This window comes from Maylandia zebra, linkage group LG3 (assembly GCF_041146795.1).
Source record: "Maylandia zebra isolate NMK-2024a linkage group LG3, Mzebra_GT3a, whole genome shotgun sequence".
NCBI lineage: Eukaryota > Metazoa > Chordata > Actinopteri > Cichliformes > Cichlidae > Maylandia > Maylandia zebra.
The window spans coordinates 8,510,264-8,535,028 of record NC_135169.1 but is presented as its reverse complement, the minus strand read 5'-3'; the positions used below and the strand labels follow the sequence as shown (position 1 = coordinate 8,535,028).

Genomic DNA, 24,765 nt, shown 5'->3' with positions numbered 1-24,765 from the left:
GTCTACAGTCTGTCTGTGTGTGTCTGTGGGAGGTTGTCTGTGTGTGTCTGTGTCTGTGGGAGGTTGTCTGTGTGTGTCTGTGTCTGTGGGAGGTTGTCTGTGTGTGTCTGTGGGAGGTTGTCTGTGTGTGTCTGTGGGAGGTTGTCTGTGTGTCGCACAGAGGGTGAAAGGACTTCATCCCAATAATGTGTTTGTTGACTGTTATTTCTAAAAGCTCTTTGTTTCTCTCACCTCATCCCCACCTGTGAAAAGATGACTGAATTTCCCAGAGTTCGTTCTGTTGGAGGTTTATTTCCTTCTGTTGCTGCTCAGAGATCATCAGAATCTATAAAGGCCTAAACTAACAAGCTTTTCCACTGGGACATTATTTTCAACAGACCTGAACAGAGTATAAGAGGACAAGAGAACATGAGTGTTTGTATTTACTTCTACAAATAGAAGTGAAGCTCACACTGCAAACAAAGTTGTATAGAAAGATTTTCCATGTGGAAAATTATTGCTATTATTGCCAAATAGCATCTCTTGTCTGGAGAACAGGACTCACTGAAACATTATCCAGAGCTTTTGCTGACACGACATGTTCCAAGTCAAAGTCAGCTTTGTTGTCAGAAACCATGTGTGCAGATAATACACAGGAACTGGAAACTACAGCCTGAGTGTTGCACTAGAACAATGTAAAAACAACATGAAAGATAAAAAGACTCTGAGTTTGAAAAGAAATGAACTGTGGATTCATTTTAATTGTGAGAGAGCATAGCAACCAGAGATTCTGAAAGAAAAACACATTAGCAGGATTATGAATTGATTTACGTGCCATTGAGTGAAATAATAAACAGCCAATCATTCTGTCTCAGAGCTTTTCATGCTTTCCTCAGCTCCTCCCATCTCTATGTTCAGTCGTACTCACTGCCCATCATCCCAACTCCTGAGGGAAGAAACATAATCCTTGTAATTAGAAGGATGTGATCTCATAGTGTGGCTGTGGTTCAGAAGGGAGCACATCTATCAGTCTGCATGCCAAATATCCTCGGGCACGATGCTGACCCCAGGTTGTTCTCCACAGCCCACTGCAGTGTGAGTGTGGGATAGAAAGCACTTAAAGCTTGTGCCATTAATGAGGCGTGTTGTATAAAGTGGTGTGAGTGCTCAGGCAGAGTGTAAACAAGCCGAGTAAGACATACTCCACAAAATGACTACTACATAATTCATTCTAAAGTTCAGAAGCTATATCTGAATTCTGCACTTATATTCTCTGCCTTATTTAAACATCCACGTTTTCAAAAATCTGTGGTAACCTCAATTGTTTTAATAATACATGTCGATTAGCTCTCCATTGTGTAGCCCCTTAAAATACAACTTATTTCAAACCGTCAATCCTTCCTCTTGGATGCAGGATTATATTCTGTAGGAAAGCTGAACAGATGTGGAAAAAGACCTTATTAACCTTGTTCAACTGACTAAACGCTGCAAGAACATCTTACTTTACTGGCTTGATTAGCAGTGATAAGCACTATACGCACATCTCTGACTGCTTTGTCAAGGAGGGAGTGACAAAGCCGTCCTTCGGTGTAACCCGACCTCAGAAAAGAATCTCCACAGATATTTGCGTGCTCATACTCGTGATTGTCTCGTGAAGGTGTCTGATGATCAGTGTGTCAACGTTATAAAATTCTCTCCCAAGTTGTGCATTAAGGTGAGCCTGACTCTGTCTGGCTGGTACTCCTCAGATAATATCTGATGTTTAGATCATTTATGATGTTTGTGCTTAAATGGTTTTATTTCATATAAAAACCTACAGTTACAAGCAAAATAGAGTAGAAAGCATTCTGTTAGTTCAGGCTTATTAAAAGCAGAAGAAAATCCAAATCTCTGGTGTAATGCACACACTGCTTCAGTCCTTAAGCTGCAGAACAAAGCAGAGAATAAAAATGCAGACAAGTAGCGTCTGAGCCGATCACGTTCATCTGTCGTTCAGACATGTGGATTACAAACTGAGTTACAGGTGAACTGTTAGCTTGTTTCAGTGCTGGGATGATAACAGATTATGATAACGACAGATGGAGATTAGCATCATTCATATAAGAACAGGATCCAGATTTTCTCGCACACAGACAGTGAGAGCGACCGTGATCATGACAATCAAAACAAAAGTAGTTGATCAAAGACACGAAGAGAAGAAGAGCTTCATCTGTCAGTGTCTCACACACAGCAAGGACTTCTGAACATTGATTTATGTGTCATTAGAAGTGACCGAGATGCAGGAGTTAAACACAACTACAGCACTTTTCAATTTTTAATTCGGTTTTATCGCCACTTCACATAATAATACATGATTTACTCTGTGTGCTGGGATATGAGAATGTTTTCAAAGCCACCGTATCAGTTAAAGAACCACCTCTGCATCTGCTACCAACTCCTATTGAACAAACACAGCTCAAGGTCATCACATTAACTAACAGCTGAGTGCTCTGCTGTGTGACTGAAACGTCTCGTTTTATTTCCAGTCTTCATTTCTGTTGCTTTATCCTATAGTCTATCGTTCAGCATCGCCTCACTCAAAACGCGCAATGGGTGCTTTGACTTACGAAAATTTTCGACTTACGAAAGACCCTCGGGAACGAATTAATTTCGTCGGTTGGGGTTCCACTGTATATAGAAGCCCTACAACAAAGTGCATGGAGTTATGGAACAAGGCCTGTCATTCTACAGTGGCTGCAGAGACAGTGACAATCATGTTTTATTTTAGACTTTATGATGTTGTATGATGTATGACTAAAGAGCAGACCTTCTGCTGTGAAGAAAAAACAGAAAGCATTCACTTAAAAAAATAACACTTATGAAATTTATTAAACTTTATTAAATAAAGAAAAGAATAGAAGTTTTAGCATGTTCATTAATTTATATTTTAGTATTTTAGTTCCATTCAGAGGGGATCCAAATTTTTATTGTTAAACATTTTTTTTAAAGTACAACAGTAGTTACTTTTTCTGTAATTAGTTACTTTTATAAAATTGTAACTCAGTTACTAATTCAGTAACAGTAACTTTTTTGAAGTGGTAAATAGTAACAATAACTAATTACTTTTCAACTGAAGTAATGTCTCTGCTGCAATTGATCAAGCTCTTAAAAACAAAGCCATGGTAAACTTATTTCAAATAATTTTCTGCTTCCTCACCAAGGAATAATCGAAACAATATTAATACCAACAGAGGACAATTTAATTAGGTTTCTAATGGCAGTTTACCATCAGTGTTCAATACCTCACTTGATGGACTGGAACACATGCTACTTTAACACCTCCAGAACTTCCTAACATACCCTCTTACACATCAGCTTGACACTGGCAAATCGAAGGAAACTTAACCAACACTAGGTTAATATTTCCCAAAGTAGTTTTTGTTCAACTGGTCATAACATTTTCAGTGGGGGACATGTTTCATCACTCATCCGAGTGACTTCTTCAGTCTCAGCTGACTGCAGTTTTTCGCAATCTTATAAACTGTACATTTGCATAATGACTGAAACCAGCCCACTGAATGAACAATGGGGGTTTGAGGTCAGTTTCGTGATCATTAATATGCAAATTCTCATGACCATTGATCTACAATTACTGATGAAAGTCCATTGTCCAATGGCCATGAGTACCATTCACAGAAAGTTGGGGAATGGCTGCAATATCAGCATTGTAAGATGATCTAGGTGAATATGTTTACAACCTGAACAACTTACAGTTCTCTTGGAATAAAGTTTAAACAAAGATTAGAAGATGAAAAGAAAATATTTGCATCAATTACCCTTCTCTTAGCCTGGAGATATGTGAGTATGGTATTTATAGAGTCTTCTTCTCAGTCCTGGGGTTGCAAAACTGCAGCCTCCTCAGTCCGTAATCAGAGTGTGTCTATTTGGTACTAACCAAAATGTCTTTGTATACTCTTTGTGAATGAGAAAATAATTGTGATAGCTGTCCAGCCAAATAAAGAAAATGCACAGCACTGAATGTGAACATGTGTGTGAGTACTTAGATTCAAACACTCGAGGTCTGGAATAGATGGCAGCCGCTAATCCCTCAATGTCATCAGTGAGACAGCCGGACTGCGAGGCCTCTTCTTCAACCGAAAGAAAGTAAAGAAGTCTCCTCCACCACTGGCAGGAGAATGAACAATAAGTCTTAATAAGGCTCCTGCAGGTGTAGATGTTCAACACTAGCTCACCCAAGCTTGCTCTCTGCCGTGGACAGGTCAAGAGAGAGACACATAACCATTCAGGACTACAGGAAATTTAGAAGCGCTAATTAACCAAATGTAGCAGCATGAAGGAGGAAAACATAAATGTAAGTAAAGGGTGATGACAATGCCACATGCGGGGAGAGGGAGTTACACCCTAGGAGATTATAATAGCCAGTGCAAATGTTGTAACTGTTACAAAAGGCCATCAGGCTCATTACTCATATAAACAAGCAGAGGCATAGCAAAGACAAAGTTTAGTGGACAAAACAAGTACAAATATAGCCTTCAGCATCTCATTCATGCTGTGATTGCAGCCATTTTCCAACTCTATGTTTATCTTTAAACCAAATCATCAGAACATGGAAATATAATCATCACATCAAAATTATGTGACTAGAAGGATGCAGCAGTCTGTACTTCACCTTCTCCTTTCTCCACCACTCTTTGAATATTATCCCGTCTTATCAGTTTTCAGTAAACACATCAAAAATCCTCACAGACCCAAAATAACCAAACCACTTTTTATCCAACTCCCCTCAGCTGAAAACTGAATGCTCCGTATAACACCCACACATGATTCTTCAGCTTGAGTCTCCATTAGTAGGAACATTTCCTGATTCAACTTTTCTTCTGTTTGCGTCAAATTCCATGAGAATCAGATCAAAGTCAGAGTCCTGATAATCAGATTCTATAGAAAACATGGAGAGTATTATGCTCAATATGTTCATTTGTTCTCCTCAATAAAAATCAATCAGTTCATCAAATAAAATCAGTCGTTGATCAACTCAGTTTGATTTACAGGACAGATGATCAGAGGTGCAGAGTTTTTACCGCCATCATTGTTACTGGGACAGAAGTAAGGGTGGAGTTTGTGAGTGAAGGAGCAGCCAGTAAAGGAGTAGATCAGAGCTGCAGCACCTACATCATAAAAGGAGACCAGACCCTCCTCATAATCCACAAACACCCCCACCTTCTCAGGACCAGGATGAAGACAGAGACGGACTGGAGGTGAAGCACAAGCACTGTACTTATTTCCATTTCTCAACCTCACAATCCAGAAACCATCCTGAGGACTCAATGTGATGTTTCCCTTCCTGTTGATCGACTCTCTGGCCACTCCTAAATCCCATTTAGTCTTTCCTTTAACCTGAACCTCAAAGTAAAATCTGCCTGAAGAGAAACTCTGCTCTCCTAAAACATTAGGACATGGAGAAAATCTCTCTGGATTGTCTGGAAGTTTCTTCTTCACATCACCATACTTCACTTGTTTTCCATCATCAGACAGGATGAGATAAGGATGTGCTGTATCAGGATCCAGAGACACATCTACTGCATACTGCTGCACCCTCTGCAGCTCAGCCTCAAACAGCTCATTCATATCTTTCCAGAGTGTCTCCTCCAGTGTCTCCACAGCTCTCACCACAGTCCCCTCATATGATGGTGGACGGACTCTGACCTCTGTCCAGTCCTTGGTGGGTGAAGCAGCTTTCAGGGAGGAGAAGCTTTGGAGGAGGTGGAGGTGGTCTTCAGAGCGTGAGAGCTGCTCCACCTCAGAGCTTCTCTCCATCAGCTCAGAGATTTCCTGTTCCAGATCTTTGATGAGACCTTCAGCCTGTTTCTCTGTAGCTTCCTGTTTGTCTTCGATCTCCTTTATGAACTTTTTCAGGCGTCTCTCAACAGACTCCTTCAGAGCCGTGAAGACCTGAACACCTTCTGCTTTCTGTCTGTCTGCAGCATCTTTACTCATCTTCACCGACTCTGTGATCTCCTGAATCTTCAGTCGTCTCTTCTGGATCATCTGTTGAATCTCAGCCTCTGTCTTCTCCAGCTCTGCCTTCTTTCCTTCATATTCTTCTCTCAGAGGAACAAACTCGTGGTTCTTGTGGTCTAAAGCAGAGCAGAGCATGCAGACACATGTCTGGTCGGTCTTACAGAACAGCTCCAGGAGTTTATCGTGCTTCGTGCACATCCTGCCTTCCAGGTTCTCCACAGCATCAACCAGCTGATGTCTTTTCAGACGTTTCACTGTCAGATGAGGCTCCAGGTGAGTCTGACAGTAGGAGGTCTGACACACCAGGCAGGACTTCAGGGCCTTCAGTCTGGTTCCAGTGCAGACGTCACAGGGAACTTCTCCTGGTTTGGCAGCTTGTTGCTCTGAGCTGCTGCTGCTGGCTTTCTGCTGAGCTTCACGTCTGAACTGAGCAACTATCTCAGAGATGAAGGTGTTGACCCTCAGCTGAGGTCGAGTGTAGAAAGTCTCTTTACACAAGGGACACTTACAGATGACATTCATGTCCCAGTGCTGACTGATGCAGGTTTTGCAGAAGTTGTGTCCACATGATGTAGTGACTGGATCAGTGAACACATCCAGACAGATGGAGCACAGAAACTGATTTTCAGATCTCAGATTGTTGGCAGCTGACATGTCTGCACTCTGAGGGAGAAAGGAAAAAACACATTTTATTCAAAATTCAATTTAAATTTCATTTTACAAAGAGAAAAACAAGCGTCAGTGATCAAAGGAGCTTGGAAAGAAAATGGTCTGCAAGTTTCACCAGTAAAGCTTCTTCAGTTCTAAAAGTAAGTGGTGGAGATCAAGCCACACACTGAGACACAAACGGGTTCATCCAAAACACAAGCTTAAAAAATTAAAGAAACTTAAAGAAGCCAGGGATGCCTCGAAGGGAGACAATCCAGTGGCCAAAGAGGTGAGGCTGTTACGCGAGTATTCGATCCAAGGGAGATGTTTGCTCCAGGTGGTCTGGTGGGTAGAGGCCACACATTGGAGGGCTGCCTCAAGCTCTTGGTTAGCCTGTTCTCTGTTTACTTGTCTGTGGATGAAAAGCAGAAGAAACACTAACCTGGGCTCCCAGAACCGAACAGAACACCTTCCAGCCTTGTGATGTGAATTGTGGGCCTCGGTGAGAGACAATGTCAGCAGGGATACCATGAAGACGAAGTACGTGAGTTGTTAGGAGCCAGGCAGTTGCCAGAGCTGTGGGGAGCTTAGGTAGAAACGACCAATGATAGGATGATTGTGTTACCTGATTAGGGTGGCAGGCCCGTGACAAAGTCGATGGTGATATGTGATCAGGGATGGCCTGCCATCGGCAAGGATCAGAGCACGCCAGAGGCTGGTTGGTTAGAGGTCTTGTTCTGTGCGCAGACTGGCCAGGCAGAAATGTACTCACGGACATCTTTGGCGAGAGTAGGCCACTAAGCAAAGCTTTAAATTAGGGCTTGGCCATATTATACAGTTCACGGTAATACCGGTACAATGTTAGGCAACGATAAGAAAATGAATATGGGTAAAACGCGAATGCGCAGTGCCTTTGTCTTCATACGCACATGGACGAAAAAGCATGGCGACAACGGAGAATGAGAAGGGAGAAAGCATCTTATTGAGTGAAACGGATGAACCACAATTGGTTTGTAAAAATGGTGCCACTTCAGTGATGTGGAACTGGTTTGGTGTTTGTCTGTCAGATACCCACCAAAGCACATTTTTTTGTAGAACATGCAAGCAGACCGTCGTTATTGCCGTATTTGTCGGACTAAAGTGCTTGTAAATCTGGGAGTAATCTGGGTCCTAAACTCCGTAAACCTTCAGGTCAAACAACACTGCAGCATCACTGAGAGTTAAAAACTGTCTAAATTCTTTCATCTTTAATAAAACAATCAGCATTGCTGCTTTACCAGGTGTAACTATGAAGTTTAACATCTGGGCATCCATGAAAACAGAATTTATTACATTTAACGAAGTTAAAAGTTAGCAGGAAGTTAGTGGAAGTTAGCTCGCTAGTTTCGCTAGTTACCTAAGCATGATATAGCATGTTCTGACTAAGAGATTTCTGAAAAAATTAAAACGTGCAGCTCTGCTATCACTTCCAACATAAACGAAGACAGGAAACTAAACAGCAGTGACGTTGGTAAGGTTACTGAAGTTGGGCTAGGTGGTATATAATGATGTGCTACGTGATCGCTAGCGACACAGCTATGTTAGCATAACATAAACAGCAACGTTGGAGGATGAACGCTAACGCTTTTCCACTCGATAAAAGTTAACGTGAAGGTTCCTGATGATTAGAGACAAATGCAATTGCATGGCAGAATGCTGTAAACGGACCAAACTTCAGTCAGCAGAACAACTGAGATAATCCATCCACAATAGAAGGTTAGTCATTAATACACTGCAACAACATGGGAATAGAGCAGCTGTGATAGAATACAGCATTAATGGTACACTTCTGTACCATTAATGAATCAATGGTACAGAAGTGGAGGAAGCAAGAAGTAGGAGTTGAATAAAGCTTGATTTATCTGACTGCTTTGTTTCGCTTAATGTGCCTTATAATCCCGTGCACTTTATGGCTCGAAAAATACGTATTTTACTTTTTTATTTGGCACACTGCAGTTTAATGTTGCACCTCTTTTTAACTTCAGTGGATATTTTACATGGTTATGCTCAGGATGTGTCAGCCCATTTCTAAACTTTCAGCAAGGAATTTGCATTTGCACTGTTAAATTTTTATATAGCTTTAATGCACATAAAAAACAGCTGCTTGTTTAAGTGAAAATAGATTTTTTTTTTGTGCTAGTAAAGTTGTGGAGTTGTATTTTGTCTCGCATCAATTATATCGTCAGTTATATTGTTAGCGCAAATTTTCAAATATATATCGTGATACATATTTTTTGCCATGTCGTCCTGCTCTACTTTAAATGAATGAGATGGTGTGGTGGACCCCTGGGTGCCAGGTGAATGTGGTTGTGCGTGCCCAGTGACCTAACAGAGGAGGGAACAAAGAGTCCTGGAGGGACAGTCCCAGGGTCCGGTTCAGTTCGTTGGGCCTCCTATATGCCAAACTCAATCTCCTAGGTCAGTCATTCTCAGACTGTGGCACATGTACCACTAGTTTAATAATAATCGCACCGGCAACTGTTGAAGGAAGACGTGAGTCTCTTCAAGGTCGTGATAAACAGATGGAACTGAAGAATGGTAAGGTGGATTGTGTGACAGAGGGATTCAGTAAACTGACAGAGAGGGTGGTGGCTTTTAAACAGGTCGTATGGCACCACCCCTTTACCCCACAAGGCATTCCCTTTTCCAATCCAACATGGGTTTATGTTGCTGTAACAGGGGAAACCCTAAAACCAGTGGCGTAAGGGGCGGTAACGGACTCCATCCTCTTTGGTCACTCGCTGCTCGCAGCCGACTCAAGAAAAAAAAGGACAATTCAAGGGAGTGCGAGTCACACAATGATCTGGTGATGAATTGCTGCCATCCCTCTGCTTAAATGCTGGCAGGGGAAATGAGGCTCAGGTGCTTCCACTTCACAGGTGCGTGGGCAAGGGCGTAAACCAGCAATGACTTCAGATGTTTCAAAGTAAAACTTTAAAGACATTAATCAGAGCAGAAAGTGATGAACAAACAGTAATCAGAGCAGAAAGTGACGAACATCCAGTAATCAGAACAGAAAGTGATGAACAAACAGTAATCAGAACAGAAAGTGGTGAACAAACAGTAATCAGAACAGAAAGTGATGAACAAACATTAATCAGAACAGAAAGTGATGAGCAAACATTAATCAGAACATACGGTTACAGTGTAACCTTGGTTCTCTTAGTGAGAGACTATCTCTCCACACTGTTACATATTCCATATGTACGGGGTACGACCCCCCCTTAGTCGTGGCGTGTGGATATTTCTTTAAGACACTCCGGCACACCCGGCTACACCCCACAGCTTACGTATAAAACAGCTGTGCAGACGTGACACCGGTGATCGTTTGATCGGAACGCGTCTCCGAGTGGCCTCACGGTGGAGAGATAGTCTCGATATGCTAGAGAACGTACGGTTATGGTGTAACCTTGGTTCTCTTAGTGAGAGACTATCTCTCCACACCGTTACATATTCCATATGTACGGTAACTCTTTAAGACACCCCGCGAGGAGACAGTGCAACCAAACTGCCGAGAGTGAAGAACTATGTACAAATACACATATGTACACACCACCCCAGTCAGGGCCAAGCCAGACACGAAGGCCGAGCCAGGGGGTGGAGGCAGCAGTCTGCAGATACCAGACTGGCCTGAACCGGTCCTGCAGGACGCAGGACTGCAAGTGATCGGCCACTCAATGTTAGCCCAGGAACCGCGAGGCAGATAGCCAGGGAACGCAGCACACCGAGCCACCAAGTAACAGCCCGCATCCGGGGCAGCCGATGCGCCAGCGCTGGGGACCCAGGGCGCTGGTGGGAAATGGACTACTGGCCATCAATTCCATCGTCTCACGCCCAAGACGCCGATCAACATTGCAGCATGGAATGTCAGAACTGGTCATCTTGTTGGGCAGAAGGAGATCATCGCCCATGAACTTTCAAAACTCAACGTCTCGATAACGGCCCTATCGGAACTTCGGCTGACTGGAACTGGCACTGTCTCTGTCGAAGTGCCGGCCATGGACGAAAAGATGACGTTGTATTACTCGGGCGGCGACAAAAGAGAAGCCGGAGTTGGCTTCATGGTACACCATCGGTTCTCTGCAAGCGTCGTGGCCTTCCAACCTATATCTGACCGTATCGCTGTCCTAACTGTCAACGGTACAATCAAGCTACATATCATCGCGGTCTATGCACCGACCGAAATGAACTCCAACGCATCTAAAGATGATTTCTATGATTGCCTGCAAGACGTCTTGGACTCCCTACCTCAAACCGGCATGATCATGATCGCCGGCGACATGAACGCCCACGTCGGAGAAGACTGCACTGGCTGGGAATCGACGATGGGAAAATTCGGCCATGCAAAAATGAACGACAACGGGCTACGATTGCTGTCATTTGCCGCCGCCAACAAACTGGTCCTCGGGAACACGCTATTCCAACACTCGCTCAAGCACCGTCTGACATGGCGCAACCCAAGAGGAAATGACTCAGTGCTACTCGACTATGTGCTCATCAACACCCGGTTCCGATCATCCTTGCAAGATGTCCGGGCGATGCGCGGACCTGACTGCGGCTCTGATCACTATCTTTTCCGCGCCAGAGTGCGCCTGAAGCTCCAACGAGCGAAGAGGCCGACACCCAAACCGCCCAGGCTGGGCTGGCATCACCTCACCAACAATGACCGCCGTCAAGAATTCCAGATCGCATTATCGAACCGCTTCGCCCTACTCCCCCTGAGCGACGATGCCAACAAAGAAGAGCAAACAATATCGGAAGCCATCTTGGACTGCGCCAAGCCGCTGTGCCCACCCGCCTGACGTCACACACAACCGTGGATCTCGGACGACTGTCTCGACTTGGTCGTCAAACGCAAGAAGGCCAAGCTAACCAACTTTGAAAAGTGTCGTCGGCTAAACCGTGAGGTGCGGCTGAAGATGAAAGCAGACCGTGAGGCGTACTGGAACAAAGTCACCGAGGAACTTGCCTACTGGTGTTGGCCAGAGGGGCCGATGGCGCGATATGGCAGCCTCGCTTCTGTCAGTCTGCCCCAGGGCAGCTGTGGCTACAACTGTAGCTTGCCTCCACCAGTGTATGAATGTGAGAGTGAATGAATAGTGGCATTGTAAAGCGCTTTGGGTGCCTTGAAAAGCGCTATATAAATCCAATCCATTATTAAAATCAGAATCAGAATCAGAATACTTTATTGATCCCTGGGGGAAATTATTTTTTGTTACAGTGCTCCATTATAAACCAACATTAAGACAAGACAGACAATACGCTAACTAAGAATAGTACAATATATACATATATATACATACATACATAAGTCAGTCATAAATAAATAGCTGGAAAAGAAACATGTGTAGTTGTAGCAGTAAACAGTGTGTTAAGTGGATGCGTTGTACAGGGAGATGGCCACAGGCAGGAAAGATTTCCTGTGTCGTTCAGTGGTGCTTTTCGATAATCTCAGTCTCTCACTGAACGTGCTCCTGTGACTGACCAGCATGTCATGGAGTGGGTGGGAGGTGTTATCCAACATTGTCTTTATCTTGGACAGCATCCGCCTTTCCGACACCACCTTGAGGGAGTCCAGCTCCATCCCCACAACATTGCTGGCCTTACGGATTAGTTTATTAAGTCTGTTGGCATCTGCGACCCTCAGCCTGCTCCCCCAGCATGCAACAGCATAGAGGATCGCACTGGCCACAACAGACTCATAGAAAATCCTGAGCATTTTCTGGCAGATGTTGAAGGACCTCAGTTGCCTCAAAAAATAGAGACGACTCTGGCCCTTCCTGTAAAGTGCTGTGGTGTTTTTAGCCCAGTCCAGTTTATTGTCAATGTGTACTCCAAGGTATTTATAGTCCTCCACAATGTCAACACTGACCCCCAAGTGTTTCCTGGTCTTCCTGAAGTCCACGATCAGTTCCTTGGTCTTTGCCACATTGAGCTGCAGATGATTCTGCTCACACCACGTGACAAAGGAGTCGACCACAGCCCGGTACTCTGTCTCATCATCCCTGCTGATGCATCCAACCACCGCAGAGTCATCAGAAAACTTCTGAAGATGGCAGGTCTCCGTGCAGTGGCTGAAGTCTGTGGTGTAGAGGGTGAAGAGGAAAGGGGAGAGGACAGTCCCCCGTGGTGCCCCTGTGGGGGGGGGCACCACAGGGACACCACAGAAAATACGGCCGAACGACAAGACTACAGGGTGTTGTACCAGACCATACGTAGTCTCAGTGGCAAGTGCAAGACGATGAATGATAACATCAGGAAGGTGGATGGCTCGTTTGTAAAGTCAACTGCGGAGCGCCTGCAATGGTGGAAAGAATACTTCAATGAACTCTACAATCACGATCCGCCCCAACGTCCGGCTGCAGCGCCGCCCATCATCGACCCTCCTACGGTGCCGATGTCTGATGCAATCCATTCGCTAAAGAACAACAAGGCCGCTGGCCCTGATCATGTGGCAGCAGAAGCCCTCAAAGCTGGAGGAGAAGTCCTCGTCATACGTCTACACTCATTATTCAAACTGATCTGGACATCAAATGTGATACCAGCAAATTGGAAGAAGGCGGCTGTCATTCCTATCCTAAAGAAAGGCGACAATCGAGAATGTAAAAACTACCGGGGCATCAGCTTACTGTCCATCGTCGGCAAGGTCCTTATGAAAATAATTCAATCACGCCTTCAAAATCACCGTGAGATGACCAGCCGGGAAGAACAGGCCGGGTTCCGACCCGGACGAGGCTGCAGCGACCAGATCTTCACCCTACGTCGACTCATGGAGGAACGGATCAGATGCGGACGCCGAACAGTCATCATCTTCATTGATTTCAAGTCTGCGTTTGATTGCAACGACCGGCCAGCAGTGAAGATCATCGAGCTACTACAAACCGCCTACGATGGCTCGACTAGCCAGGTACGTATTCATGACGAAGTGTCCGAAGAATTCCCCATCATGACAGGGGTCCGGCAGGGCGATGTGATGTCACCGCTGTTGTTCAACATCGTCATCGATGCGATAATGCACAAACATTCGAGGGCCGCCGCGGAGTCCAAGCCTCGATCGATCGATTTATCACCGATCTAATGTTCGCTGACGATAGTGCCATTTTTGCCGAAGACGACACCGAGGCAACTCACATCCTCTATGACATCGCCCGGCACTCCAAACTGTACGGCCTCAAGGTTAACGCCGAGAAGACCAAAGTCCTGACCACCGACGGCTCACCAACGATCATCCACCTTGATGGTGTGCAGATCAAACAAGTCCAACAATTTCAATATCTGGGGTCCCTCGTCGAGGAGAAGAAAGTGGCATCATCAGCGGAGATACGCTCCAGAATTGGGCAGGCGGCGGCAGCATTCGCCTCCCTGCGCTGGTGCGTCTGGAAGAAGAACAACATCTCATTAGCGACAAAGATCCTCCTTTACCGAACCCTGATCCTGCCCATTCTACTTTACGGTGCAGAGACGTGGACAATGCTAAAACACGACCTGAGCAAGCTCGAAGTTTTCCAAATGCGTTGCCTTAGATGCATACGACCGTCATTCGAATGACACCATCCTCACCAGCTGCGGCAGCCAACCGACGATCGCGACCTAATCCAGCGCCACCGACTCCGTTGGTTTGGCCACATTTGTCGAATGGACCCGAGCCGCTACCCCCATGGCCTACTCTGGTTGACCCGCCCCACCGATTGGAGGGTGCATCGAAATGCACCAAAGAAGACATGGATGAAACAAATCCAGGATGATTTGAAGGCCCTTCGACTTGACCTCGAGCAGGCAAGAACCATCGCCTTGGATCGAAAAGCGTGGAAGATAATCGTTGGTCAAGCAAGAGAACCTGCGGCACCTAAAGCAGCATACTGGTTGCGCGGCAGACCTCCGCCGCTGGTCGCCCGCTAAGGACAAGAAGGAAGGAACAGCCCGCCTGTCGCATAGGGCTACAACATGCGGGCAATGCCAGACAGAGAGTTGGCACTAAAGTTGGAGAACTCTCACTCACCACAGCGAGGTCCGACTGGTGTGTACGCCAGCGAAGCGGGCAACCACAGGTGAAGCTTGGGATGTGACCCGTCCATCCTCAAAGCTGAAGCCACCCCGAGCTGTTGAGAGACAGGGAGGGGGGGGGGCTGGCGCTGTCCGCAGACAGGGGAGCAGCAAGACTGAACTTCAAAAACAAGACACCCATACATAGCGTTGCAGGCCGGAGAACACCCACGCGCCGGCCGAATGATCAGACACAGCGAGTCCCAGCTGGCGTGTAAACTGGCGAAGCGCAGGCAACACACCAAGGGAACACAACCGGGAGCTGCAGCAGCTGACATGCCAGAGAGAATCCGGCTAAAATAGGCTGGAAAAGGCATACACGCCGCAGCGAGGTCCAACCGACGAATGCAGGCAACATGCCAGGGGAAGACTGCCCGGAGCTGCAGTGCAGCCAGGGACGTGACTCACCGGGGATGTCAGCTCACTGAGCGGGCCCTGCCGGCCACGTAAACCCGCAACATTTGGAGAATGTGCCAGACAGAGAGCCAGCGCCGCAGGCTGGAGAACTGTCAACTGCTGGCCGAGCGGTCAGACGCAGCGAGGTCCGACTGACGTATGAACCCGCGAAGCGGGAAATAGGCCAGGAGAGCACAGCCTGCAGCAGAGCTGGCCACTAGGCTAGCTGAGGATGTCAGGAGGGAGGAGAGTGGCTGGAGGACAGCTGAGCCTAGGCTCCAAGTCCTCCCCACCTCAACTCAACACGGCCGTCTCTGCACGCCTGCAGAGGCCCCTCAGCTTCTTTAAAGCGAGGTGGCCGCAGGCCAGACAGACAGTTACATCAGTCTGTCTAGTCGTCTGACCGGAGCCAAGCGTCATAAACATCAACCTCCTGACCATCAACCTCCACCAGCCCAGGCCTCAAGGAGGCGGGGTCATGGGAGAGAATGCCATGGGAGGGCCCCAGAACCCAGGGAACCCAGACATGGGTTCACCCGTCCGGACCCTACCCCAGTGGCTGCCAGAGGGGATTGAAGCTTCTTCAACATCCACCTCACGATAATCAACCTCCACCGGCCCAGGCCTCGCAGAGGCGGGGCCCTGGAAGGGAACGCTGCAGCCATCATCCTCATGTAGCCTGAAAGGCACGGGATTGGGGTGGGCTCTCCATGCCCAGCCCGCCTGCAGCTGTCGTGTCAAGCACCATCCACAGAGGAAGTGACAGAATGGCTACCAGCAGGGCATAAGTAACCCTCACGCCCCTGTCAGGGCATGCCGCCCTGCCCAGGGAAGGCCCGAAGGGGCAACTAGGGACCAAGGGGGGGGGGGGGGGGGGGGGGCTACGAGGGAGGGGCCAAAGGCAACTACTCCTGCCATGCATGGCAGCATTCAACTGCGGGCAGGGGATCATAAACGCCAGGAGGCAGGGCACATACGGCAGCAGCGGCACCTTAGGCAGTAGGCACTGAGGCTGCGTGATAGCAACAACCTGGAGGTCTATTAAGCTAGAGTGGACCCCAGGAAGGGTTAATTCCCACACCCAGCATGCTGCAATCAGGAGCCGAAAGGACCCAACTCGCCAGACAGCCCAGGGCAGCCCAGGGACAGGTGGGCAACACCGAAGGAGAAGATGGAAGCTTCTTCAACATCATGTCAGTCAACCTCCAAGCCCAGGCCTCACAGAGGCGGAGCCATGGGAGGGACGCTGTGGGAAGGGCCAGCAGTAAATCAGCAACAGGTATGGGAGGGGACCCAGCCCATGGCCCATGCCATGACTGGAGTCACAGCAGTGGCAGCCATGTTCCCCATAGTAGCCTGCTCTCTCATTTTTGGAGGCAGGAGAAGGGGGAGGGGCGGGTCATTTAATGCTTTCAAACCCAGCACGGTCTGTCTAGTCCGCGCTGGCAACAAAGCAGTGCATGCAAGCAACAGCTTCTTCAGCCAGCACAGTGCCTACGATAAAAAGGCAAAAATGCCATACACAGACATGTTTGGGACGTGTGGGCTGCCATACTTCTGCTACCAAGCAAGGGGGCGGGGCCACATGCTAACCAGGAAGTGCTAACAGGTAGCCGGTGTTCTGACAAAACGCCCATCAAGCTGCCCTACTTGTTGTTACTGCGCATGCGCACAATTCAAAACGGCCATGTTTCCGGTGTAAATAGTACACGCCTATTATTTCATCCTACCCCGATCTTGTGCTGATCTCGTTGCTTTCGAAAAAAGGTTTGTATTATAAGTTTTACTTCTTTATTACAGATGATAATTGTTTACCTTAAGCTGCTCACTCGAAGTCATATTCCAAGTGTTTATTTTGTGCTTTTCAACTTCTGCAAACCTTCTCAATTTATTTTAGTCCTCCTGCAGTTACTGGACACCACGCTCCGTTGTTATGGTGAATAAACGCTCCGTTGTTATGTCGAAGAAAGTACTACTGCACCACATACTTGTTAATTGCGTGATAACGTCGTGTAGTCGTTTTATTTTACTGTATGGATTCCGAAGCCATGTTGAAATTGTCCAATTTTCTCCTTAGTTATGGAGAACAAATACGAGGAACTGCTCATGTTTCTGTCTGCTGGGTCCTACCCATCGGAATACGATAAGTCCCAGAGGCAAACCCTTAGGAGATACGCCGCAAAATTCAGACTGAAGGGTCAGTATTGTAATGTAAATAAACAACTAAATGTAATTATTGGTTAAATACATGTTATAATTAATTTACATTTTTTTAAATATAGGCGGAGTGCTCTTGTTTGGAAACAGGAGAGTGATAAAAACAAAAGAAGAAGCCATGGGACTATTCCAAGAGTTTCATTCAAGTCCCATCGGTGGACACACTGGTGTACTCAAGACTCGAACTGCAATTTGTTCCAGATTTTACTGGTATGGCATGTCGGTTGACATTGGGAATTGGGTATGTATTTTTAAAGTTGTTATTTATATATAGTATGTTAATAGTGCACCAATAGAATGCATAGTTATCCTGAAGATCTCCAACCTTCCTTTCATATCAAAAATCCTTGAAAGAGTAGTTGTCAAACAGCTAACAGATCATCTGCAGAGGAATGGTTTATTTGAAGAGTTTCAGTCAGGTTTCAGAGCTCAGCACAGCACAGAAACAGCTTTAGTGAAGGTTACAAATGATCTTCTTATGGCCTCTGACAGTGGACTCATCTCTGTGCTTGTCCTGCTAGACCTCAGTGCAGCGTTCGATACTGTTGACCATAATATCCTATTAGAGCGATTAGAACATGCTGTAGGTATTACAGGTACTGTGCTGCAGTGGTTTGTATCATATCTATCTAATAGACTCCAATTTGTGCATGTAAATGGAGAGTCCTCTTCACACACTGAGGTTAATTATGGAGTTCCACAGGGTTCAGTGCTAGGACCCATTCTGTTTACATTATACATGCTTCCCTTAGGCAGTATCATTAGAAGACATAGCATACATTTTCACTGCTATGCAGATGACACCCAGCTCTATCTGTCCATGAAGCCAGATAACACACACCAATTAGTTAAACTGCAGGAATGTCTTAAAGACATAAAGACCTGGATGGCCGCTAACTTTCTGCTTCTTAATTCAGATAAAACTGAGGTTATTGTACTCGGCCCTGAAAATCTTAGAAATATGGTATCTAACCAGATTCTTACTCTGGATGGCATTACCTTGGCCTCCAGTAACGCGGTGAGGAACCTTGGAGTCATTTTTGACCAGGACATGTCCTTCAACGCACATATTAAACAAATATGTAAGACTGCTTTCTTCCATTTGCGCAACATCTCTAAAATTAGAAATATCCTGTCTCGGAGTGACGCTGAAAAACTAGTTCATGCATTTATTACTTCCAGGCTGGACTACTGTAATTCATTATTATCAGGATGTCCAAAAAACTCACTGAAAAGCCTTCAGCTAATCCAAAATGCTGCAGCAAGAGTCCTGACAGGGACTAGAAAGAGAGAGCATATTTCTCCTGTTTTGGCTTCCCTTCATTGGCTTCCTGTTAAATCCAGAATTGAATTCAAAATCCTGCTCCTCACATACAAGGTCTTAAATAATCAGGCCCCATCTTATCTTAATGACCTTGTAGTACCATATCACCCTATTAGAGCGCTCCGCTCTCGCTCTGCAGGCCTACTTGTTGTTCCTAGAGTATTTAAAAGTAGAATGGGAGGGAGAGCCTTCAGTTTTCAGGCCCCTCTTCTGTGGAACCAGCTTCCAGTTTGGATTCGGGAGACAGACACTATCTCTACTTTTAAGATTAGGCTTCAAACTTTCCTTTTTGCTAAAGCATATAGTTAGGGCTGGACCAGGTGACCCTGAATCCTCCCTTAGTTATGCTGCAATAGATGTAGGCTGCCGGGGGATTCCCATGATGCATTGAGTTTTTCCTTTCCAGTCACCTTTCTCACTCACTATGTATTAACAGACCTCTCTGCATTGAATCATATCTGTTATTAACCTCTGTCTCTCTTCCACAGCATGTCTTTATCCTGTCTTCCTTCTCTCACCCCAACCGGTCGCAGCAGATGGCCGCACCTCCCTGAGCCTGGTTCTGCCGGAGGTTTCTTCCTGTTAAAAGGGAGTTTTTCCTTCCCACTGTCGCCAAAGTGCTTGCTCATAGGGGGTCATATGATTGTTGGGTTTTTCTCTGTATCTATGAAGCGCCTTGAGGCGACTTTTGTTGTGATTTGGCGCTATATAAATAAAATTAAATTTAATTGAATTGAAGACACGTACCAGATTTCAGGATGATGTACAGTAATTAACACTGTTTCGCCACTTGATCGAGTATTTTTATAGAACATTTGCAATTTTGTTGTTTAATTAATTGCGATTGTTGGGTAATATAAAGATCGTTCAATAATTTTAAGGTCCTGGCTTGTGACCAGTGTCAAAAAATGGGAAAACCATTGGCTGCTGTGCAACCACTGCAGTGTATAAAGGTAAATATCAGTAGCATTTTAGTAGAAAATAGTAATGTTATAATGTACATTACATATTAATGTGATTCTTTTATCATTGACAGGTGTCACATGTCTGGGAGCTAATCGGAATAGATCTAACTGGACCTCTTCCAAAAACGTCTAGTGGCTTCCAGTACATTATGACTGCAACAGACTATTTTTCAAAATGGGTTGAGGCTTTTCCATTAAAAAGCAAAAGTGCTGCTGAGGTAGCTCATCAGTTGTGCTCACTCATATATAGACATGGCTGCCCAAAACGAATTTTATCCGACCAAGGAAGAGAATTTGTTAACGAGGTAAGTGTTAAGTTTACTTTTCCATACCTCTTTAGGTAAATACTTGGCCACAGTGTGCCAAGTAGCTGCCAGGCCAAAGGTTTTGTGTGGTTGTTTTTAAAAAACAATTTTCTTTTTTCTTTGAAGCTCAACTCAAGACTTTGCAGCTTAATGAAAATAGAAAGAAGTGTCACAGCAGCATATCACCCTCAGACAAATGGCCTAGACGAAAAGACAAATGACAACATAAAAAGGTATGTTTTATTTGTATGTAACATTTCATTTGCTTTTAAGACACTGTCACTATTGTGTTTTTTTTATGTCCACATGTAGAGCCCTGAGAAAATTAGTCAACAGTCAACAGAATGACTGGGATGTGTATCTGGATGCTACACTGTTTTCTTTGAGGTCCAAGGTCCACACCACAACCAAATACACACCATTCCGTTTAATGTATGGGAGAGAAGCTACATATCCTTCTGAAGTTCCTGTTGAAGTCCCAGTAAGTGTTATTAAGGAATTCTATTTATGCAACAACTATGATAATGCATAAATTAAATGTAATCTTAATTGGAAATTGTGCATATTGATATTGGCTGCAGCTTTAATCTTCTCTGCTTAACTTCTATATGCAAGAAACATTTAAAAGATAAAGTAAGTGACTAGTTACTTCTTTATATTTGTATCTTTATGTAAAGTAATACATCTTGAGGAGACCGTTAAGTATAATGTGTTCACCTATGGAAGTGTATCAAGAGTAAAAATGACTATACAAAAAATGATATGAGTCTATCTTTGTGGCTTTCTGTGCTCAAAGCTTTATAATAGTATATTTACTTTTAAACATGAGTTATTATAGTTAGATTTTTCAGTTCATGTTTCACATGCATTATTTGTCTTTATGATTTTAATTGTAATTTAAAATGTGAAAATTTTAGCTGTCCTCCATCATTCTCCCTGAGGAGTCGAGTTACGGTGACTTTGTATCTTCTACAAGAGACACACAAGGGCAAGTTAAAAAAAACTGTAGAGGAAAATATGGCAAAGTCCCAAGACTTACAAAAGGAAGCCTATGCCAGACGAGTCCAGAAGAAGTACAGAAACCTTGTGTACAGCGTTGGAGATGAAGTTCTTCTCTTGAACATGAGGAAACGTGAAAGGAAGGGAGGAAGGTTTGATCCAGATTTTTCAGGACCCTACACCATTCAAGACATTGCTGGCAAATGTGTGAGATTAAAAAACACGGAAGGAGCAACTTTAAAAAATCACTACAGCATTGACCATATCAAGCCGTACAGAAGAAGCCACCATGTAAATGTCATGTGGTTGTGCCCTGTGAACTTTGGTATGCACTGGATTCTTGTGGTATGTGTCCATTTAGTTATTAATTTGTTGTGAAGCAGTTTCTTGCTGAAAGTGTTATTCTTTTTTTTTTTTTTTTTTTTTTTCTCTAAATGACATCAGAAACAGCAGTATGCGACATTACGTGATGGCAGAGCTTCAGTTCATCCTTTGTCATTTTTTTTTTTTTTTTTTTTTTTTTTTTTTAATAAATAGGACAGGGGGAATGAATGAGAGAGAGAGGGGGAGAGAAAGAAAGAAAACCAAAGGGGAGAAGAGACGGTGAGAAGGGGGGGGAAGAGAGACAAAAAAAAAAAAAAACTCCTGGGTCACCTGTATGGAGAAAAAAAACAAACAAACAAACAAACAAAAACAAACAGAGGAGACAGCAAACAACAAAGAGCAACATAATAATAGAGAAAACAAAGCACCATCACAATAAACTAGCTAGTCATAGATATCAGTATTTACTAAGTAATAAACGATATTGTGCAGCACGCAAGATAGACAGCGCACAGTGTGCTTTGAGGCAGCAGCCAAGAAAGCTTTAGTCCGCGTCTGTGAATACCCATGTGTGCATACCTGTGTGGATCAGCATGCTTGCATTCCAAAGGTTTCTCCATGTAATGATCTGCTAGGGAGTGTGGGGGGGCCACAGCCCCGTCCTCCAGGGTGTGAAGCGGGTATGGAGGAGATCAAAACTCCAGACATCCAGAGGCCCCCAGAACACAAGAGACCATGGAAGACCAACAGAGGGGCAGCCGCGCCACTGTCCCAGTAAGAGCTGAGGAGAGTCCCAGATGAGGGCTCGCCCAGCAGCCGCGGAGCAGAAGTCAGGGGGAGTTGCAGTGACGCGCCCGTGAGCTCCGCCGGCCCCCAGCTGCGCCTGAGTGACCGAGCCCTAGGCCGAGAGGCCGGGGGCACCCCACCTCCAAAGGGGCCCGAGCGAGCCCCAGGCCCCAGGCCCCGACAAGCGGCCGCCAAGGAGTGAGCCGGTGTGTTGAAAGTGTTATTCTTAAATAGGTTTTCAGTGGCAAAAACTATAGTAATTTTAATTAATTTATTAACTTTTTCTTTAGATTGTCAACATTTCTGCACAGAGAATACTGCTCATAGACCCCATGGGGAATGAAGGTGTTTATGACAGGAAAATTCTGCGCAACTGGAGGTATGCATGATACTGAGGTATTATTCTTAGATAAAACATTTCTTGTTTCATTACAAACATTTTTGTTCAAATAGGAATTTTCTGAGGATGAGAGGGCATGAAGACACCATGGAGTGGCAGTTACAGACTATGCAACACAACAAGCAACAGGATTCCAGCAGTTGCGGAGTTTTGCTGTTAAAGGTAACCCTTATTCAAATGATTCCATTTATTGTTAGCTACAATTAGGACTTTACATTATAATAATGAGAAATCTCACAGTTTGCAGAACACTACCTTGCTTTTGGAGAGGTCAGTGAAGTATTAACCACTACAGAAGCAGTTGTGCTGGAGCGAATGCAGATAGCTTGCACCCTACTTGAACATCGAGGTAAGTCCAGTAAAGTCCTTATCACGTTAGAGTGTGTACTTCCAATTTAAATACTGCTTTTCAAACACTTTCAGATAAGACCCTTCTTTAAGTCTAATTAAAAAAATTCAAGGGACTAATTTGCCATGAAGTATTTGTGGAACAAATTTACTATTATTTTTTAATTAATCAATAAATAATGTTTGATTAAAACCTAAAAATGAATGTGTTTCAGGGAACGCTGAGGATTACTGCATTGTTTGCTCTATGTTAGATGCTGACGCTGACCGCAGCATGATTGAAATGGTAAGACAAAACAAAACAAAAGAAACACATAAGTCTTAGTATCATTACTTGCTAATCATGTTTAAAATGTTGACTAATAGTATTCACCAAACATAATATGAGCTATTTATTTTTCCTTTCCAGGTGCAGTGTGAATCTTGCCAAAGATGGGCACATTTTGCATGTGCAAAATATAAAGAGAGCAACCAAGAATATAAATGCAAAAAATGTAAGGAAAACACATAACAACTTCTAATAAAAACAGCTGTCTTTCCCCCTCCATGTCTCTTTGCATTCTTTGTCAACATTAGATGATTGTGTGCAGGAAGCATGTTTTGATAGTGTGATTTGGCCATCTGAACATGCTACCTAAATAAAACTATGCAGGAAGCATGTTTTGATAGTGTGATTTGGCCATCTGAACATGCTACCTAAATAAAACTATGCAGGAAGCATGTTTTGATAGTGTGATTTGGCCATCTGAACATGCTACCTAAATAAAACTATGCAGGAAGCATGTTTTAATAGTGTGATTTTGCCATCTGAACATGCTACCCAAATAAAACTATGCAGGAAGCATGTTTTAATAGTGTGATTTGGCCATCTGAACATGCTACCTAAATAAAACTATGCAGGAAGCATGTTTTAATAGTGTGATTTGGCCATCTGAACATGCTACCCAAATAAATCCCAGCAGGAAGCACGTTTTAATAGTGTGATTTGGCCATCTGAACTTGCTACCTAAATAAATCCCAGCAGGAAGCATGTTCTTAACGTCCTAGCGAAATAACTCAAAGTTTTTAAGTGTGAATTGGCCATCTGAACGTCCTACCTATACGACGGAGCCATTAACTACGTAAGGTAGCATATTCTGATAAGGTAGCACGGATTGATAGACAAGACCATAAATTTACGCTACGGTAGGATGTTTTGACAAGGTAGGACGTTTTGTCAGAACACCGGCGCTAGCCACAACCTGAATTCCCCTTCCACTGTTTATTAGCTCCTGCGTCACAGTGCTGACAGGTAAAAGCATATGCTTGGAACTCTGACACATTTCCCCAATGTAGCCGAGCTACGAGCGGAGCCCTGCTGGCCGCGTTAACCCCCGAGCTGCGGGCGACACGCCAGACAGGCTAACCGGCTGGAATCCTACTCGCAGGCCGGCTAACGATTAGCTGACACGAAACGTAGCATAATTCCCCACTGTTTATTCCCACATTGTTAAGCAGGCCAACAGCGAACGTTAGGAAGGCTGAGTTTTGATCTCCTCCATACCCGCTTCACACCCTGGAGGACGGGGCTGTGGCCCCCCCACACTCCCTAGCAGATCATTACATGGAGAAACCTTTGGAATGCAAGCATGCTGATCCACACAGGTATGCACACATGGGTATTCACAGACGCGGACTAAAGCTTTCTTGGCTGCTACCTCAAAGCACACTGTGCGCTGTCTATCTTGCGTGCTGCACAATATCGTTTATTATTTAGTAAATATTGATATCTATGACTAGCTAGTTTATTGTGATGGTGCTTTGTTTTCTCTATTATTATGTTGCTCTTTGTTGTTTGCTGTCTCCTCTGTTTGTTTTTTTTGCTTGTTTTTTTTTTCTCCATACAGATGACCCAGGAGTTCTTTTTTTTTTTCTCTCTCTTCCCCCCCCTTCTCACCGTCTCTTCTCCCCTTTGGTTTTCTTTCTTTCTCTCCC

General features: G+C 44.7%; 1 protein-coding gene and 2 long non-coding RNA genes across 3 annotated transcripts in view; 2 read left to right on the top strand and 1 right to left on the bottom strand.

Annotated features, from left to right (window-relative positions):
* Positions 1-3,081: 3,081 nt before the first annotated feature.
* LOC112433383 (E3 ubiquitin-protein ligase TRIM21-like) overlaps positions 3,082-24,765 on the bottom strand; it is a 25,806-nt gene continuing 4,122 nt past the window's right edge. The window contains exon 2 of the mRNA XM_076882317.1: positions 3,082-6,660. Within this exon, the coding sequence (XP_076738432.1) occupies positions 4,996-6,651 (1,656 nt within the window). The 5' untranslated portion in view covers positions 6,652-6,660 and the 3' untranslated portion in view covers positions 3,082-4,995. The remainder of the gene's footprint in view (positions 6,661-24,765) is intronic.
* On the top strand, positions 19,545-21,008 carry LOC143416780 (uncharacterized). The gene is made up of 5 exons (XR_013097039.1): positions 19,545-19,617; positions 19,701-19,934; positions 20,061-20,167; positions 20,247-20,415; positions 20,852-21,008. It is a non-coding gene; the product is annotated as an uncharacterized LOC143416780 (long non-coding RNA).
* On the top strand, positions 22,518-23,318 carry LOC143416783 (uncharacterized). Its single transcript, XR_013097047.1, has 4 exons — positions 22,518-22,605; positions 22,684-22,792; positions 23,007-23,077; positions 23,201-23,318. It is a non-coding gene; the product is annotated as an uncharacterized LOC143416783 (long non-coding RNA).